Raw genomic sequence first — 20,266 nt, 5'->3', positions numbered from 1 at the left:
ACCGTGGACCGAACTGAGATCCGATGTGAAACCGTGGTGAAAACACACTGAAACGCTGTTACCGCAGAGACATGTCACACAGGTAACGTTACTTACGGCACACTTTGTCATAATACCAAACTAATAGCTCAATGCTAGCGGCTAACTGCATGAAACCAACACAACTTTGACTAATAGGCCAACTTTCCGCCCATTCAGCCTCATCCATGCATTGCACACTTATTGAGTTTAAGTTCACTATTTCACTATGAAAAGTAAAAAGTGGTGCTTTTACACATGTTTTTACTAAATGACTATTGTTTTAACGACAGTGATGCAGACTACTACTATGTTTAAGATCACAGAAGACATAAAGACGTTTAAAACACAGATTCACTGGCCTTAAAGAGACGGAAAAAAGGGAGATAACATTCAGTTAATTAGTGATTCTGTTAACTATAATAATTTAGTCATCTCCCCCTCCCCCCCACATGTCATAATCGTATCAACGCTGGACCATCTGTCCTACTGTATGTTGCACTAAGGAGATTTGAACCCGAGACACTAACCACAGCCTCCCCCCGCCCCGCCTGTCCTGCCCCGCCCACAGTACCTACAACAAGCTGTGGGCCGACGCCCAGATGGAGCTCAGCAGCCTGCTGGCGGAGGAGCTCCCGCCGCAGCCCCCCCGCCCGGAGAAGGACCGGGTGGTGTTCTTCCAGCGGCTCATCACCCTGTACGTGCGCTACGTGCGCGTGCTCCGGCACCTGGAGGAGGCCTACGACCAGGTGCTGCAGCCCCAGAAAAGGAGGCTGATCCGGGGGGTGCTGGACGGGGTGATGGGCCGTGTGATGGAGCTGAAGAACGAGATGGTGGAGAAGGAGTTCTCAGAGTACCACTACATGGACGACGTGCTACAGGACCTCAAGCTCACGCCGGTGAGCGGAGACGCTTGATTGGCCGGCACATCGGGCGATGGTTTATTTGACTAGAATGTATTTGATTCTATGACTCAGTCCTATTAGCCAGCTGTATGTCCACATGTTCATAATAAGGGGTTTACGTGTAAAGATATTGTTATCTTATCGTGAGTTAATTTGTCCTGAATCTTGGCTTGCATCGTTAAGTTTCTGGCGATTTCCATGCGGTAACGATTTGGCTTCTGGGGTTAATTAAGTGTTATCCTATCCTTCATAGGATAACATAGGATGTGGTTGTCCTCAGTGCTGATAGTGGGCTCTGAGTGGGAGAGCAGGCATCTCGTTCCTCATGCGTGTGTGTGTGTGTGTGTCCGTGTGCGTGTGCATGTGCGTGTGTGCGCGTGTGTGTGTGTGTGTGTGTGTGTGTGTGTGTGTGTGTGTGTGGAGCCCCGCAGGCCAAAAGAGGAGATCTGTCCTTTGATGATGCTCATGATGATGACTCCTCTGCAGGCTGACATTGAGATCCCCATCCCGAGGTTCTTCATCAGCGAGCGCGCCAGGGAACTGCAGGAGCGACGCAAGATGCTGTCAGACATCACGAGCACCATGGAGGTCCCGGAGAAAAACAAAGTGAGGGAGTGAGTCAGCAAGGGGGCCGCTCAGGAATGCATGCGCTTTATCTTTCATTCAATTTGTCATTCATTCGTTTCCTCACACTCATCCAATTCTGTTTTATTAGTGGACTGAACTTTCCCTGAGAAGTTTTTAGGGAGAATGTTACTTCTTGAAGTGTTGTAAATTATCTTTGTATATTAATATGTATATCTATCTATGTAGAGAGAGAGAGAGAGAGAGAGAGAGAGAGAGAGAGAGAGAGAGAGAGAGAAATTTATATAGTACGTTAATATAACATATATACATGAATCATCATCTCCTCCTCCTCTCCTTCACTACCACCACCCTCATCACCACCACCACCCTCATCACCATCAACACCACCTCCACCACCACCATCACCACCACCAATACTATCTCCACCACAACCACCACCACACTCACACCCCCCCCCCCCCTCCCCCCCAGCCACCCCTCTCCCAGGCGATGAGCGTGGAGGAGGCTATCAGGACCCTGCAGGTGGCGGAGCGGGCACGGCAGGGCCGCCTTCGGGCCCGCTTCATGAGGGACATCCAGAGGGACATCCAGAGGGACAAGAGGAGGCAGAGCGTGGCCCCGGACCAACAGGCCGATGACCCCCACGCTGCGGCCCTCTGCATCCAGAAGGTGCTTACACTGTACGATACAGCCATCCATTCATCCATTCATTAGATTGTAGGCCTCCGGGCCGGATGGTACGCATATGGCGGCATGTGGCTCAGTAGGTGAAGCGGGTTGGCTGGTAACCGGAAGGTTGCTAGTTTGATCCCCGTCTCCTCCTAGCTGAGAGTCGAGGTGTGCCAGATCAAGACACCTCACCCTCACTGCTCCCGACCAGCTGGCTGTCGCCTTGCATGATTGACTCTGCCGTCGGTGTGTGAATGGGTGAATGCAATATTGTAAAGCACTTTGAGTGGCCACTGGTTAGAAAAGCGCTATATAAATGCAGTCTATTTACCATTTACTGGGTCCCTCTTGATTCTAACCTCGACCTGCTCCATGTGGATCTGAAAACCTTTGGATAAGAGCGTGTGAATGATTAGCAATGCAGATTCCACTTCTCTCGCTCTGGATGGTGTAACTCTACGTTGAATGGAATATTCCTGAGATTCCTGCCGACAGTTATAGTGTAATGATGATGATGCCTGTGTGATGTTTCAACTTGTTACAGATGTGGAGGGGGCACAGACAGAGAGAGAGGACAAAGATAATGCGGGAGCAGGAGCTAATCTTTCTCGGAATGGTAAGTCAACAAGTCAGGGAGCGTTTAGGATCAGCAATACTTAACACTGAAGCAGAGCTCCAAATCAAACAATCAGGGAATACAACACCCGTCTGTGAATCCCTTGTCTGGTGTCTGCAGTCCAACCGACATCTCCTCAACTTAGCATGTCCACACAGCTTCTATCCAACCCTTTCCAAAGTCTTCCTGAGGAGTGTTGTTTGAGCCATGCTCTGACGTTCAGCGAAGGCTCAGTCAGAACACAATGTCACCTAATATACGCACTCAATGTATGTTGTACCTTTTTGCATCTAAAAATAGTACTTAGCATCGTAAGCTATCTTTGTTGTATACGGGGAATGGGTTAACCTTGTGATTGTTAGTGCTTGGCACTTGGTTCTATGAACATCCTGACTGTACCAACATAAATATATTGTTGTTTCTCTTTCTTCTGACAAATGTATACTTATTGTAAGACGCTTTTGATAAAAGTGCTGCTAAATGTCCTAAATGTGATGTAAATGTAATGTGATTCTCATTCCCTGTGCCCCTGAAGGTTATGGAGCCAGGGCAGTGGAGGCCGGGTGCCGCAGCAGCCGCTGCCCAGAAGAACGAGGCCAGCAGGCGGGGAAAGCAGGAGGAGCACGAGAGGGACTACCAGGACTCCATCGTCACGGTCACCAACGAACTGCGAGAGGCCGAGGGGCCTGACATGAAGGAGAAGAACAAGACACAGATCCGCCAGTGGTTCTTCGAGTGCCGGTACAATCAGTCAGTGAACTGCAGGCTCATTGGAGACACTGCTGAGGAGATTGATGTCAATGTTTTGTTTTGACCTTGTCCAACTGCAGCGACGCCACCGGGTCTTTCCCTGACTACCCCGACGAGGAGGACGGAGGCTCCACTCTGATCTTCGCTGAGAAGACGCCTCAACAGGTGAGATCTTCCATCCACTCGGTCCATAGAGAGATAACACATAGGATAATGTCTTTATTCAGGGGAGATGATTCACCTTTTGTTTCAGCTACTGGAGGAGATTGCTGCCAAGGAAGAGGAGGAGGTCAACAAGAAGCCAAAGGAAAAGGATGAGAGCAAGGAGAAGACGAAGAAGGACAAGGGCAAGGCGGAAGAGGAGGTACAGTCGTGCTGTTTCCAAATGTGTTTAACGTGGAGCCATCACTTACTAAACAACCACTCCATTAACCATAGGTTAAGTGTGGGTAGCAATGCACTCAGTGTAGGGACCTTACCTCCCAGAGGCATTTCATCATTTCACAGGGTGAAGAGTTGAGAGGAATGGTCTCACACCAAGGCCTTATGGGAAAGGCAGAAGAAGAATCAACTTTGCAGTGTATTTTGTAATGAAACACAAATAGCGTATGGGCAGATTGAGTTCTTCTATAGCTCTGAGGAACTGTGCCAACTGGGCACTTAATTAATGTAATTACATGAATTACCTTAATTTGTAATGCATGTTTTTCTTTATTCCAAGATGCTAACAGGTACATGACTTCATCTTGTGCCTCTATTGGAACCCTCACACACAGTTGGGCTTGGCCTTGAGCATGTATTAGGCAAAGTTGTTTTCCTAGACATGACAGCCATTCCTGGCATTATTTCTGCAGCTAATTTCCTGAACACACATGAGACATTTTAGGCATGTCCTCATTGGGGTTGGAAATCAGCATGTACATTAAATTACATGAATTCTGTGCAAAATCAACTAAAGGTTTGTTAAATTGGTGCATACTTAATGTAAATAAATCATATATTTGCCTTTACATATAATATGAGTTGATGTGAAAGTGGCACTGAGATTAGTTTGTGATAAACTGAGACATTATTGAGGTAGTGCATCCCATGGTTGGTATCGTATTGAGGCTCATATGAGAGCTTGCACTACTCTTCATTCTTCTTATAGCTGAGACTCTAGAAACAGACACCTTTAAGAACATGCAGAGAACTCACTGAGTGATCACTGTGAGACTGAACCTTGGTTAATTCTCAGGAGTGACAACTGAGATGAAGGAGAAAAGGCAGAGATGTTAACGGTCCCATGGCATGAAAATTTCACTTTGAGGTTTTCTAAAATTTTAGGTTTTCTAACATTAAGTTGAGTTCCCCTAGCCTCCCTATGGTCCCCCAGTAGCAAAAAAATCCTTACCTCCCCTTTCTCTGCTTGGCCCACCCAGAGAATTTGGCCCGCCATTGAGACAATGAGCTACGACCGTGCGAGCGCCACGTGTGTGTGCGTGAATACACACTGTAACGCAAGTGTTCTTTGTTATTTGGATAACCGTTCTGCGGGCGGACAGCGTTCAGCGGGGCTGGGCGGGCAGCGGGGCTCCGGCGGGAGACAACCCCGGGCAACAATCGTGGCAAACAATCCCTTTCTCCTCCATTTCGCGGTTCAGTCTGTACTTAATATTGACGTGGAAGTGGAAGAACCAGAGGCGTCTGAGAACCCGACGCAGTCGTTTCAGATTCATAATATCATCCAGAGGTGCAAACAGCTTTTGACCATGATAATATATATTATATTATATATTATATATAATATGATGCCAGATATCTACATTCAATTACCTCTCCCCTCACTCCTCCCTGCCGTCTGCCACAAGTGTTCCAATGTAAACACTAGCGCATGGTACCGTGGCCACAAGCTGCTCAGGGCCACACCCCCACCCTCCACCTTGACCCGCCTCTAAAAACTGCACGTTTGTGGAGAGCTCATTGTGGGACTGGCTCGTAGTGGCTGTAACTCTGCACCATGGCCCACTAACACCTATATTAAAGCATCCATAAAATAGCATGCCTTTAATATGACATAAAAGAGATCTCATCTTCCCCCAGGAGGAAGAGGCCGGTCTAAAGATGTTACCCTCTGCGTTCCTCAGCGACCTAGCAGTGAGCACCAAGATCTACGGCGGTATGGCCTTCTTCTGCCTTCAACCAAACCTAATGATGTTACACTGCGCTGACGTCAAGCTAGACGCCACAAACCAAACTGGATTGATGAATCACAAGCATAACAAAACAAATGGCATCATGATAGAATCACATTACATTCAGGGCATTTTGCAGATGCTTTTAACCGAAGCAAATTACAAATAAGTACATTAGTTAGAAGAAAGAGAAACAATAACTTGTCACTGTCGGTACAGTAAGGATGTTCATAGAACAAGTGCCAAGCACTAACAATCGCTAGGTTAACCCATTCCTTGTATGCAACAAAGATAGCTAAGATAAGATGCTACACAATGCACTATTTTTTTTTTAAGTACTATTTTTAAGTGCTAGAACGTACAACATACATTAAGTGTGTAGATTAAGTGCCAGGATGTACAACATACCAGAAGTGCATAGATTAAGTGCCAGGACGTACAACATACAATAAGTGCATACATTAAGTGCCAGGACGTACAACATACCATAAGTGCGTAGATTAAGTGCCAGACGTACAACGTACAATAAGTGCATAAGAGGGTGTTCTAGTGTTCTAGCTGTAAATAAACCCAGCTTTTCACTAAAAGTGTCGCTACATGGTATAGCTATTCACAACACGTTGCATGTAATCAGAAGGCGACCCGACGGCAATATCTGTTGTATGGCAGACGTCTGGCGGAACCGCAGGGAGTCCGAGAACTTCACACAGAGACACGAGGTGGAGCTGATCAAAGAGGACAAGAGGACCCTGATCGAGTCGGAGATCCGCCTGCAGGTCACAGTACACACCAGACGGACCGGTAGTAACGCTGTTGAGGGTATGGAATCGTACATGGACGTAACCTCCCTCTCTGGTGCTCTCAGGTGGACGAGCTGATGAGGCAGGAGCTCGCTAGCTGGAAGCTAACGGTCGACAAAGACAAGGGGGGCAAGACCAAGGCTAGCGGCAAAGTAAGGAGGGTTAGGGTTACTGGTGAACAACACGCTGGTGGGCACCAGTCAGAGTTGTATTCTATCCTGCTTCATGGGGGTTTGTTGATGATGTGCGGTTGCGATTAGACACTACATCAAATATAATTTGGTCTCCAGAAAAAGAAAGCATCAAAGAGCGGGAAGAAGAAAAAGAAGGAGAAAGATCTGACGTCCGACAGGTGAGGCGTAGGGACCCCCCTGGGTGCTGGACTCTTCTTTGTTTGTGGTCAGCCGTTTGCAGGTACAAGCAGTCCAAAGGCGCTCTAAAACCTCTTCCTCACATGTGTTAGGACGTTTGAGTCTCTGCATCGGGAGCTGGTGGAACAAGGCTTGCTGAAGCAGGCGGATGACGTGAAGCTGCTGGATTTCCAAGGTAACACCCATTGTTGTTGACTTGTGACCGGAAGTTTGCTAGTTCGATCCCCTCCTAGGGCTCCTCGAGTGTAGCGGTGTCCCTGAGCAAGACCCCTCACCCTAACTGCTACCGACAAGCTGGCTGTCGCCTAGCATGGTTTACTCCGCCGTCGGTGTTTGAATGGTTGTAAGTCACTTTAGATTGAAGTGTCTGCTAAATGCCCTGAATGTTAATGTAAATGTAAAATGTTTCTATTCAGTTCAGTGTTTTCATTCGTTTTCAAGCTGCTTCAGCTAATTGTCTGCCAGGTAGAAACCCATCATCTGCCACCTGCATCGGTGCGGACCGAAAAGCTGTAGACATTGGAGGAACCTGTGTTAATTAATTTGTGGAGAAATGCTACCCTTGTCTGGCCTCGGCATGAAATCTGGCTATTACTGCCACCATTCATTCTAGTCAATTTCACTTTGATTGAAATGCTCTCTGAGTTATGGACGGGAGCAAGTGTTGTGCTTGTTTGCCCCCCCCGCCCCACCCCCACAGGCGACTACAGCTACCTCGGGACCACTCTACGGCAGAATGACATCGAGCCTATGCCTTCGCTGTCGGATGTGCGTCAAGTCCTGGCACTGTATGGGGTGCTGCCTCTAGGTGAGGGGACGGCCGTGGGCCCAGGGCTTCTCCGAGCAAGCATCTTATGTCACCGTCGCTCTTAATAAACAAAGCCATGGCGTGTATCGCTGTTGCGATGTTTAGCCCGTATGCTAAAAAAACAAACACTGGCATCCCTTCGTAGCTGCCTAGCAAACGAGGAAGTTCTGCACAATGTGCTCTCCTAATTCAAAGCCTCTGTGTCTAAACGGTTTGCCTTCAATATAAAAGACTCCTTGTTCTTAAAATGTGTCAGAAAGGGCTGGGGGGCGACTGTAATCATGGTCCTGATCTGAGCTGTGTGCCAGTCAGCCTCCTGATGCCCTCTGAGTCTGGGACTGGGAGGGCCTCAGCACTGTGTTTTCTGAAAACAATACTGCCGCCTGCATACTTCACGATTTTCCTTCACGAACCGAACTACCTTACTCTTGGGTTTTGCGAGTAAAAAGATCCCCTTGTGAAGAAGTAAACATCGGCATCACTTCCTCATGGACTCCAAAAAAAATGGAGACCTTTTTTCCACAATGTGCTCTCAGTACATGAGCTATAATTCAAAACCTCTGTGTCTAAATTAATTGCTTGCAAAATAAAAGATGCCTTGTTTTCTATATCTGTCAAAAAGTTTGGGGTTTTACAAATGCTTTACCTCGATTACTCACGGACTGTTACTCGACCATCACATGACCGCAGCCCTAAGAAATATTGTACTATTTAAAACCTTTTCCTTACGGTTTCACACCAGCATCGAGCGGTACATTCAAGTATTTGGGCTGTGGGCAAAGAGGCATGATAAGATGCGGCTTATATCACAGAACGTCTTATTTGTGGTATTTTGAAACATACAGTCCCATTTGACTGCTCCTGGGGCGTATAGAAAATGCAGCTTTATTTTTGAAAAAAAATAATCAACACAGCTGACTTGAATTGACATGTCCTCTTCGTCATTTTTAAGTCGGCTAGCATCGACCGTAACCCAGGGCTAAGAAGTGAACGTTCTGAAAGCCCTAGATTTATGTGCTATGTCGGGGCGGCATGTGGCCCAGGAGGTAGAGCGGGTTGACTGGTGACCAGAAGGTTGCTAGTTTGATCCCCGGCTCCTCCTAGCTGAGTGTCGAGGTGTCCCTGACCAAGATGCCTCACCCTAACTGCTCCCGACGAGCTGGCTGTCGCCTTGCGTGGTTGACTCTGCCGTCGGTGTGTGAATGTGTGCATGAATGGGTGAATGTCAGGCAATATTGTAAAGTGCTTTGAGTGGCCACTGGGTAGAAAAGCTCTGTTTAAAGACACAGTCCATCCATGTTCTGCATTCTGTGGACAGGGTCTCAGGTGGTCCACGAGAAGTCCCCGCTGATAAAGACCATCCTGCTGGTGGGTCCGGCGGGCGTAGGGAAGAAGATGTTGGTCCACGCCATCTGCCAGGAGGCCGGGGCCACGCTGTTTGACCTGTCCCCACTCAACACCGCCGGGAAGTACCCGGGCAAGAGCGGCCTGGCCTTGATGCTCCACATGGTCTTCAAGGTAATGCACCAGGTTCAACCCTAAAGAGCCATGATGCTCCATGTGGTCTTCAAGGTAATGCACCAGGTTCAACCCTAAAGAGCCATGATGCTCCATGTGGTCTTCAAGGTAATGCACCAGGTTCAACCCTAAAGAGCCATGATGCTCCATGTGGTCTTCAAGGTAATGCACCAGGTTCCACCCTAAAGAGCCTTGATGCTCCATGTGGTCTTCAAGGTAATGCACCAGGTTCCACCCTAAAGAGCCTTGATGCTCCATGTGGTCTTCAAGGTAATGCACCAGGTTCCACCGAAAAGACGTCAACTGAGATGTAAACATGAGCTACACACTAAACCGCTGCCAAATATTGTACAGCCCTGTTGGAGAAGTACAAAGAAAGACACTGAATCACTTTATCCGCTTTGAAAACAGTAGAAAAGTTGAGCTCTTTCAACATTACCTTTATTCACTACAGGTGGCCAGATTGATGCAGCCTTCAGTTATATGGGTCGGAGATGCAGAGAAGATGTTCTACAAGAAAGTCCCAAAGGAGGAGAAGGAGGTATCCAGGAGCCATTTTATGGCAGAGCACCGTGCCATGCCCTGCTTTTTTACCAATTCAATTGAGGTCATTCTTACCACCTTCTCTCTCTCTGGTGCTCCTAGTCAGATCCGAAGCGCTTGAAGAAAGATCTCCCGAAGGCCCTGAAATCCATCAGAGGAGAAGACCGCGTCTTGGTCATCGGAACAACGAGGGATCCTGTGAGCGCAGACATCAAGCTGCTGTGCAAAGTGTACAACAAAATCATCCTGATTCCCCGGCCGGACTACAGCGCAAGATACGGTACGAAGACACACCAGCGTCAACCGCTTTCCCGGGCGACGACTCTTTGTCGGCACGTGGCCCAGGAGGTAGAGCGGGTTGGCTATCAACCGGAAGGTTGCTAGTTCGATCCCCGGCTCCTCCTAGCCGAGTATCGAGGTGTCCCTGAGCGAGACGCCTCACCCTAACTGCTCCCGACAAGCTGGCTGTCGCCCTGCGTGGTTGACTCCGTCGTCGGTGTGTGAATGTGTGAATGTTAGGCAGTATTTTAAAACGCTTTGAGTGGACACTGGTTTGAAAAGCGCTGTATAAATGCAGTCTATTAACCATTTACCATTTGTCGACATGACTTGTGACCCCTTGACTCCTTGGCAGTGCTGTGGAAGCAGCTGATCAGGAAGCAGGGCGGGGAGGTGACCCCGGCGCTGGACCTCAGCTCCCTGGCTAAGATCTCGGACGGCTACACCCCGGGTCACATGGTGCAGGTGATCGGCGGCGTGCTGTCGGAGCGCCGCCTCCTCCAGCAGGCCGCTCGCCCCTTGACCGCCGCCGAGTTCGTTCCGCCGCTGGCCAAGTTCGACCCGGTGTTCCAGGACGAGGAGGAGGCCCTCAAAGTAGGGTCCAGACTCTAGGACTTTACGTTTTGGTCCCGCTGCTAAATCATTTTGTTCCTGTGTTTGGATTGCAGTCATGTCTTTGGGTTGGTGGTTTAATGAAAATGAACCTGTAGGTTCCTAGAACCGATGTTGTGTTGGTTCTTAGAACTGGTGTGAAGCTGTTTCTGATGTTGTGTTGGTTCCTAGAACTGGATTCTAAGCTGTTTCTGATGTTGTGATGGGTTTTAGAACTGGTGTGAAGCTGTTTCTGATGTTGTGTTTGTTCCTAGAACTGGTATGCGAAGACCCCACTGGGGAAACAGCGTCTGAAGGCCGCGACAGGAAAGGAGGAAGAGGAGGTGCCTGCGAAGAAGGACGGCAAGAAGAAGGCAAAGAAATAAGTAGAACCCATTCGCTGTGGCACCGCGCCAAGAAATGAAATGTCAAGTACATGCTTTTGATTTCTGGAAGAACCCATAAAATCAATTAGTAAAATATCCTTTTTTTTGTTGTTTTTGTTGTTGATGTTAAACCACAGTAAATGAGGTTGGCAGTGAGCTTTGATGTGGGGCTTTCAGACCACCAGAGAGCGTGACTTTCAAGGAGATTAAATCAACACCAGGTTAAACAACAGAGCTACTAAACCTCTTGCTAGGACAATGTGCTTCGGGTGAAAACATTCCCAGCCTCGCAATTAAAGATCCACTGTAGGAGTCTGAATGCCACCACACTCACGCCTCAGATGGGAGTTTCTATAAATAATACCATCGAGTGAATTGAGTGTGAATTACGATCGAGTAAATGAACGATTCTGAAACATGACATAATTGACATAACTGAATTTCACCGATTGGATAATCGGTGTGGCAGATTGGTTTGACATAGAGTTGTCGTAACAACTCTGATCTGAGTTTAGGTTTTGGCGAGGTGTTGGGAACCTCTGCCAAAAACGTGCGGTGCTCCTCAGTGCAAAGGCAGGGAGTAAAATGCCTCGCTCCCACTGAAAACCATTACAAAGAGCCGCCCCACCCAGCTGCTGAGACACGCTCTGTCCGATGGGGGCCCAATGTGGTATTTGGAGCATTCTCAATACAGATCACAACACTGTCGATACTCAGTGGATGGATACTCCCAACACCGCCTCACAAAAAAGTACCACGACTCAACAAGTGTTTTTCATCCTTTAGCATTTCTTGGTGTGTAATCTCCGTAACGAGCGCTGAAGTCTAAAGTGGAGATCAAACTGTTGTTAATCGCGTCTGCTCCCTCTACCCTAGCCAAACCCAGGGTAGACGCCCTGTGTTTGGCAGGCGGGCGGGCTGTGCTGGCTGGGCGCCATTGGCCCGGTGGTGAACCCCTTTGTCCCTGTAATCCGTCAACCAAACACATTGTGAAGAAGTCACAAAGGTGTGACTGTAGTGCACCAGTGTGTCGAGCTGGAGCTTCTAAGGTGCACGGCTCCTGGGCCCGGAGGAAACATGACCCCCCGACGCGGCCTCCAGGAGAGAGACTCCAGAAGGCTTAGAGCCGGAGAGAGTTCAGCTGTCGAATGGGACGTTCTGAGGTCTCATCACATACTCACTTTGCCACTGTTTCATTTAGCGCTGGGCTAATTATAGCCTCCTTACACCGCTGAGAGTACACACCATCACCTCTCTCCCCCAACGTCTCGTACCACTGGATCTTAAGATCTCCCTTTGATCTGCTGGTCGTTCGTCTTCTGGAGTTCTGCTGAATTAACTCCTTGAACACACGGCTTCCAATGAGAAGGAATGAAACAATTTAAAAGTCATTTGATTCTGCTTCTTCAGATGAATTATACATTTCCCGTGGAGTGCGTGCATTCCAAAAAACAGACCTTGAGACGATCTTACATATCTGTGGAGTGATTCAATCAAAATAGTGGAATGAAGGGAAAACACAACACACAACACTTCTTCTTCAAAGAAACACGTGAGTCCTCCTTGCGAAACAGAGAGCGCTTTGGTTCTGGACCACAGAACTATTCCGGTCTCAGATGTTATGAGTTATTTTCCCGCGAGGGTGACATGGCATTGAGATTATCTGGTTGCTAGAGTTTCACCGGGCTTAGCAGGGCTCGGCGGCACATGGGCCTGTCCGTCAAGCCCCGAGCCAGACAATACTGTCGGGGCGGTGGATGGTGTTGCGGGGGGGGGGGGGGGGGCATCCATCTCCTGGACCGGACTAGGGGAAACCCCTACAAAACAACATCAAACATCTGAACAATCTCAACAAGGGAAAATGTTTATGCAGATTCAACACAAACCACAGCTCATCTCCCAGTGTTTGTGCTGGTTGTTTTCATCGTGTGAAACCACTGAACCCCCATTTCAAGTCTGATATATAATGTGTTCAGAGAGCCATCCCGGGGGGGCCAGACTTCATGTGCTGCTGCCCCAGAGAGAGGCTGTATCAGCAGCACCACCGCTGTGAGCTCCAGCCCCACACCAAGCCGTCCAGATGGAGCCCTGTTCTCCGCAGGAAACCATGTGTGTGAGTGTTGCTGAAGTGGAATAAAGTGCAATTTGCATTTAGTTATGCATGTAAAAGGGGCTCCGGGGTGATTGGTCCCACATGCTTAATCTCTGATGACCTTTCCGCCGTAGCGTTGGTGGGGAATTCTCTGAGGAGAATTGTGGTGTTTTATGGTTCTGATCCAACACAGATGAGGAGCCGAGTACACAGCCAGCGCTGAAACATGGCGCGCTTCTGAAGAGGCTGCGCCATGCCAGCTTTGAGCACCATCTTATTTCAACAGTTTATTAATGGTAGTCAATGTTTATTACTGCAATAACAAATGTTAAACAATGGTTCATTAATGTACCCATATTGTAAAGTGTCACTGTTAAAAGGATCTCACAATGGGTAGCACATGTGTGGTCCATCTTTCTGCAAAATATATTCACCATCAACACCATCTGCTGAAGATGAATGTTGAATGATTATTTTTTATTACAACATTTTAAGGTAATTGACCGTCGGACAAAACACTAGCCAAATACAACGCAACCAAATCCATCAGTTAAACAATCCAACATGTTGGTAGACAGACCAGTTTACTCCTTAACCTGCTAGATCAACTTTTCAGTATTAACTCAGAATCCAGCAGACGGTTGGTCACATGACTGCTGTCCATCAGCAGCCAGTGCAACAACACAAAGCCAACATTAGGATAGGGACTCAGAAGGGACTCTACACTATATATATGTATATATACATATATATATATATATATATATATATATATATATATATATATATATATATATATATGTATGTGTGTGCCATTTGGTGGATACTATGATCCGATGTGACTTGCAGTACTGTTTGGTGCATATATAGTTAGCAGGGGTGCGAAGTTAAGCCCTTAATGCTGGCTGTTGATATCCTGCTCTGAGGAGCTTCACAGGACGGACCCAGTAACCTTTAATGAAGTAGAAACCCTGATCAAACCCTAAGTATTATATGCCTTTGTGTGGACGGCGATGGCTGACCGGACGATGGGAGACGTCTGTGGCTGGCCGGGCTGGGGCTATCTTGGAGAGCATCATGACAGTAGGCTATTTTGGAGGCTCGGCTTTGAGGACAGATATGTCAGCTGTTTGCCAGCGGGCTCCACAAACGCAAAGGGGGGAAACAAAAAATAAAAAAATAGAAAGCGCAAACAGGCTGCATCGGCGTTGGGGGGACTGGAACACCAAAAGACCAGGCGAGGCATGGTCTTTTATTTAGGAGGAACTTGAAACTTTTTGACAAATCGGCGCAGGATACAAGGTGATGCATGGATAGGGGTTTTGAGATGGGGTCAGGCTGGAGGGATTACTGATTCATTTCTTACTGCCGGTATTACCTCGTCTGTCTGAGAGTGAGTTTATTGAAGACCGCACAAGGGAATACCAGGAGACTTTGACTCCCTGAAGACAACATCTGCTTCAGGTCAAGGTTGGTTCATTACTGCAGTGTGTGCTGAGGATTAAGACTCCATGAAAATAGTATTTGAATTATTGTATTTCCCTTTTTTTGAAATCCCTAAAATAGTATTAATATTCATTTAGTATTTATTTTTTCATAAAGATTTTCAGGTCCAATTTATAATAGGCTAGTTATCAAGATAAAGATCTGATTCAAGCCGTTAAGATTTGTTATAGGTCTTAAATGTTTTGCAGTATTTTTTTTTTTTGCAAAGATATTTGATAAGAAAAAATAAATATGTATAAATAAAAAACCTGTATATGTCCACTGACATATTTGAAAATCCAACTCTGGATCTCCCTTGTTAGGCTACTTGTGTGTGAATAAAGTGTTTGCTGAAAGACGCAAGGTGAAAGGTCACATTGCGGATGACGTTACAATCACTGTTGCCGCCGTAAGCTCCTGGGACCCATGAAGTCCGCTCAGAGCCAGGAGCCATCCTCTCTGGCCCGGCCCCCATTAAATATCCAATACAATCCGATCCCAACAGTCAATAACACCTTCATCATCATCATCCTCGGCCTGCCCTACTGTCTCAGTGGTGGTGCAGTTCAGAAGAGGTGGAGGTGTGAACACAGCTGACTCTGTGTGCTATTTATAGATTGCATAAAGGGTTGCTGAGATCAGCTCTTCATTACGAATAACACACGTGACAGAACTTCTGTCATATCTGAGTCGTGCCACGTGTTCTCCATCTTGATGGGCCCAAATATTCCTGGTGTCCGAGTCGCCATTTTGAGATGGCAGGGAGATATTGAAGAAGGCTGCAACCCCCCCCCCCCCCCCCCCCCACACACACACACACACACACACACATGCACATGCAAGTACAACCCTACAACGAGCTCCCCCCTCCCCCCCACATTCAAGTCTCAATTTGATTTGATTGATTTGAACAGGATATAATTAACAGCTAACGGCTAAGAGTTAGCATTACAGAAACATCTTCTAAAGACCATTACTACACCGCAGCAGACGCTTCTATCTGTAGCAACTTAGAAAGTTTAAGCATTTGTGTAGAATGAAACTAATTCAGATACACAACTTGGTATTTTTCATACTATATCTACAGGCCTACGTTCAAACCTAATTTATTTTCAGCCGGTAGAAGAAGAAAGAGCATCTGGCATCTGCTCACCTTCAACATGGCCGACAACATACCAGGAGGGATAGTAGCTGCGGCCAGTGAGTTCACAACATTAACATCTGTCTACAGGAATTATCTATGATGAACTGCTACATAGGATTAGCATAAGACTGTGGTTACCATTAGGCTGTGGTAAGAATTAGACTGTGGTTAGCATGAGGCTTCTGTTAGCATTGTACAGTGGTTAGCATTAGGCAGTGTTTAGCATTGGACATTGATTAGCATTAGTGTGTGGTTAGCATTTGACAGTGATTAGCATTAGGCTGTAGTAAGAATTAGCCTGTGGTCAGCATTAGACAGTGACTAGCATTAGGCTGGGATTGTAGCATTGTACGGTGAACAGCACTGGACTGACGTTCCCTTGTGGATGGCCCGTCAGAGAACCGTCTGCAGGTGGTGAAGGCCCTGGAGGACACGGCGGTGTGCGAGTGCGAGAGCCTCACCCTGGAGGTGGTGCTGAACCTGGCCTACGTCCAGGGCGCCTGGGCCCGCGACGGCCTGCGCCTCAAGTCCAAGCCCACCTGCCGCATCAGCACCCAGGGGAAGAAGCACGCGCTCACCCTGACCCGTGTGGGGCTGGCCGACGCAGGGGCCGTCTCCTTCAGCGCCCACGACGTGGAGACCAGCTGCAGGCTCACCGTCACAGGTGTGGGGGGGGTCAAAGGTCAACAGGTTAGGGGGGCGGGGGGGTCAAAGGTCAACAGGTGGGGGGGGTCAAAGGTCAACAGGTGGGGGTTAGATGGTCAATGGGTGGTGTGGATGATTGTCAAAGGTCAGCAGGTGGGGGGGGCTCGATGTTCAACAGTTGGGGCTGGTTAGATGGGTCAAAGGTCAACAGGTGGGGGGTTAGATGGTCAACAGTTGGGGCTGGTTTGGTGGGTCAAAGATCAACAGGTGAGGGGGTTAAGGGTCAACAGAAGGGGTTATGATGGGTCAAAGGTCAACAGTTGTGGACTAATGGGAGGGCCGAGCTGTAAAGCCCTGAGGTTCCTCTAGAGTAGGGTTAACCTCCCCTAAACTGGGGAGGAGTTAGAGATGCATACGGAACGTATGTTTCATGATTCAGAGTGACAGGCAGATGGAACCATGGAAGATTATAATAATACATCATATTCATTTAGTTTCCTCACCAACCACTTTACAAACCCAGATTCACAGAGGACATCACAAGCTGCCTCTCTCTACCCTCTCTTCATTTGCATTTCATTTTTGCAATCATCAATCATCCGATTGTGTGCCATTGTGTATTGCCTGTTCCTGCTCCTCGTATGTGTTTCTATTAAGCTGTGTGTGTCTCTGAATAATCCCCACCCTTGATAAACCCGTAAAATGTTTTGAATCATGTTGTTTGTATCAACGTGACTAACACAGCTTCAGTACAGTCTGAATAGTAACATGTGTTATTATTTTGTTTGTGTGACTTACAAAGCTTTAGTAGATGATGTATGTTTGCATCATGTTGTGAGTATCTGAATAACTATGCTAAGCTTCAGTACATTAATGTGTGTTTGTGTTAAGGTGTTAGTGTATCTGAATCACCACACAAAGCTTCAGTACAGTAATGTGTGTCTGTATCATGTTGTGTGTCCCTGTATGATGATCCTAAGCTCCACTCCAGTAATGTGTGTCTGTATCATGTTGTGTGTCTGTATCATGTTGTGTCAGAGCCGTTTCTTGCTATATGCAGACTTTGCGGCTGCATAGGGCCCCGCAGCCACCAGGGGGCCCCCCCAAAAAAAACGTTGTTTTTTTTTCATCTATTGTTTCTAAGGCTTATGATAAATATCAAAGAAATAGCTGAAAATTAACATAAAAGATTAACTTAGTTTCTGCCAAGTTCAAAGCACATTTGCACAATGATCTGGTCTCAGCAGATTCCTTGACTCTGTTGGTTGTTATGTCATATTTGGAAGCTCAATCTGTAAATTTTTCCCCAAAAAATCTCACCAGGAGTAACCATTTAAAGGGTTATTTTTCTCCCAGGGGGGCATGCCCCTGGACCCCCCTAGCGTTGCTAGGTTATCAACTCACAGCACCACTGCTACAAAAAAATCTAGGGGAAACACTGAAGTAAGTTTAGTTATTTATTTTTTACTGTTTTGGAATGGTGGGTTAAAGTTTTTTTTTATGTTATGCCACCTTGTTATGCCACCTCAAAGTTTACATTAAACATTTTTCAAGAACATACTGTATCTGTTGCATTTATTAATGTACTCTAGCCTGCTTTCCTCTTAAAATGTAACAGACTTCTGCATCGTCACAGAATATATGAAAAAGATAGGAATCTCTACCTCAGAATTGGAAAAAATAGGGGCCCCCAAATAGTATCTCGCATAGGGCCCCCAAACAGCTAGAAACGGCCCTGTGTTGTGTGTATGTGTTGAGGTGTTTGTGTCCCTGTATGATGATCCTAAGCTCCACCCCCTCCTGCAGCCAGGGACATCTTCATCGTGACAGAGCTGCAGGACGTGCGCACCACGGAGCGGCAGGCGGTCAGCTTCCTGTGTGAGGTGAACCAGGAGGACCTGGAGGGCCGCTGGTACCGTGATGACGCCCGGGTCCGACCGGGAGACCACGTCAGGATCAGGCACCAGGGTGGGCAGGCGCTGGCTGGCTGGGGGTCTGAGACTCACCTGGTCTGCTCGTTCCTCATGATGAAGTCCTAGTGGAGATCGATGATCGTTCCTAGTTAAACACCAGCTGATATTTAACCATTATTCAACTGAATTATCGACTATTATTCGACTTCTATTATTTAACTGAATTATTGACTGGTAGATAGTGATTATGGCATGTAAAAAGCACTCTCATTGGTTTAGGATATAGCCAATGAGGCACAGTGAATCAGCAGCATTAGGAGAGTATAGTAAGGTTAGATAATAATTTGGCCTAAATATGACTTAGCTAATTTTGCTGTGAGGCTAACGATATGCGTATCTGGTGCTTGTTCAGGTCACCATAATCAGCAATCTGACCTCCAGAAATGGTGTCTTTGTAGGTAAAACTCACATCCTCAGCTTCAAGTCCGTCAGGCCGGAACATGCCGGAGAGATCAGATTCACCGCCGAGCGAGTGTCCTCCTATGCAACTCTTGCAGTTAAAGGTGAGAGAACTGACCTTCTTATGATTCAATCACCAGGAATGTCAAACACCATCGCAATATGGTGGGAACCTCATCAGACATGAGGCAAAAACACATAATACACCATTTTAGATCATCCATCAAGTTGGTTTAAAGGTTAATCACACATTAGTAAGCAATTTGATAGAGATAAGCCTTTCCTTAAATCCTTTCCTTCAATAGACCAAACGCATTTTTGGAATCCAGCAAATAATTGAAGCAAACTGGAATGAAATGATCTCAAGAACCGAGTGACGGTCGACCAAAACACTTCCACCCCCCCCCCCCCCCCCATTAAGGCGTGATCTCCCCACCCCCCTCCCTGCAGAGCTGCCGGTCCAGATAGCCCGGCCTCTGAGGGTGAAGGTGGCGATGTACCGGCATCGGGGCCTGCTGGAGTGCCAGGTGTCCCGGCCCAACGCCCTGGTCCGCTGGTTCAAGAACGGCCGCGAGCTGACCACAGGTCAGAAGTACCAGCTGGTCAGCCAGGACGTCTACCGCCAGCTGACCATCGACGACATCTGCTCCTCGGACGAGGACACCTACACCTGCGACGCCGGCGATGACAAGACCTCCTGCCAGCTGCTGGTAGAGGGTGAGATGTTCCCCTCATGTTTTGTTCAATGTTCTCTCCCGCGAAAGTCTCAAGACTCACATAGCCCCCTCTTACACCCTTATTGTATGTTGTTCGTCCTGGCTCTTAAAAATAGTACTTAGCATTGTTTAGCGTCTTATCCTCGCTATCTTTGTTGTATATATAATGGGTTAACCTAGTGATTGTTAGTGCGTGACACTTGGTTCTATGAACATCCTTACTGTACTGACAGTGATATATGGTTGTTTCTCCTTCTTCAGACAAATGTACTTATTATAAGTCACTTTGGATTAAAGCGTCTGCTAAATGCCCTAAATTTAAACATAAACGCTCTTGTTACTTTGAGGAGTGGAACATTTGTGGTTTTGGTCTTTGACTCCCAGCCTGGTTCTAGGTTCGAACCACAATGTCTGCAGTTTAGTTTTAGACTTAAATTCATCCCCAAAAAGTTCAGGGAAAGCTTCTCCGCAGCCCTGTTCCCCGGTGGTGACGTGCCTCTTGGCTGTGTGTGTGCAGAGCAGGCCATCAAGATCGTGCGTGGGATGTCCTCCGCTGAGGTGATGGAGCCGGAGCCGGCTCTGTTCCAGGTGGAGACCAGCCTGAGGTCGGGGAGGCCCCCACGCTGGACCCTGAATGGGGAGGTCCTGGCCCCCAGCCCGGGGGTGAGGATGGACCGGGACGGCACCGTCCACAGCCTCTGCTTCACCGCCACCGACAGCTCCATGTCCGGCCCGGTGGTGTTCGCCACGGGCAAGAGCCACTGCAGCGGCAAGCTCACGGTCAAAGGTGGGGACG

At 47.6% G+C, this 20,266-nt stretch overlaps 2 protein-coding genes across 2 annotated transcripts in view; both read left to right on the top strand.

Moving 5' to 3' along the window:
• Window positions 1–71: 71 nt before the first annotated feature.
• On the top strand, window positions 72–11,016 carry LOC311353692 (dynein regulatory complex protein 11; the record flags this gene model as incomplete). The annotated part of the gene is made up of 19 exons (XM_084473584.1): window positions 72–82; window positions 590–917; window positions 1,410–1,529; window positions 1,983–2,180; window positions 2,725–2,796; window positions 3,332–3,537; window positions 3,627–3,711; window positions 3,800–3,910; window positions 5,629–5,704; window positions 6,390–6,496; window positions 6,586–6,672; window positions 6,811–6,872; window positions 6,984–7,066; window positions 7,592–7,699; window positions 9,018–9,217; window positions 9,672–9,758; window positions 9,863–10,040; window positions 10,395–10,633; window positions 10,906–11,016. The coding sequence occupies 19 exons, from the start codon at window positions 72–74 to the stop codon at window positions 11,014–11,016; spliced, it is 2,469 nt and encodes an 822-aa protein (XP_084329710.1).
• A 3,470-nt stretch (window positions 11,017–14,486) lies between these two features.
• The window catches only part of obscna (obscurin, cytoskeletal calmodulin and titin-interacting RhoGEF a), a 74,672-nt gene continuing 68,892 nt past the window's right edge, over window positions 14,487–20,266 (top strand). Inside the window, exons 1-7 of the mRNA XM_084473583.1 lie at window positions 14,487–14,578; window positions 15,710–15,793; window positions 16,135–16,401; window positions 18,189–18,350; window positions 18,754–18,858; window positions 19,205–19,471; window positions 19,988–20,257. Coding sequence (XP_084329709.1) covers window positions 15,754–15,793; window positions 16,135–16,401; window positions 18,189–18,350; window positions 18,754–18,858; window positions 19,205–19,471; window positions 19,988–20,257 — 1,111 coding nt within the window. The 5' untranslated portion in view covers window positions 14,487–14,578; window positions 15,710–15,753. The remainder of the gene's footprint in view (window positions 14,579–15,709; window positions 15,794–16,134; window positions 16,402–18,188; window positions 18,351–18,753; window positions 18,859–19,204; window positions 19,472–19,987; window positions 20,258–20,266) is intronic.

The sequence above is a fragment of the Micromesistius poutassou genome (assembly GCF_964030765.1).
Source record: "Micromesistius poutassou genome assembly, chromosome: 9".
Taxonomy (NCBI): Eukaryota; Metazoa; Chordata; class Actinopteri; order Gadiformes; family Gadidae; genus Micromesistius; species Micromesistius poutassou.
This window is presented reverse-complemented; position numbering and strand designations above follow the sequence as displayed.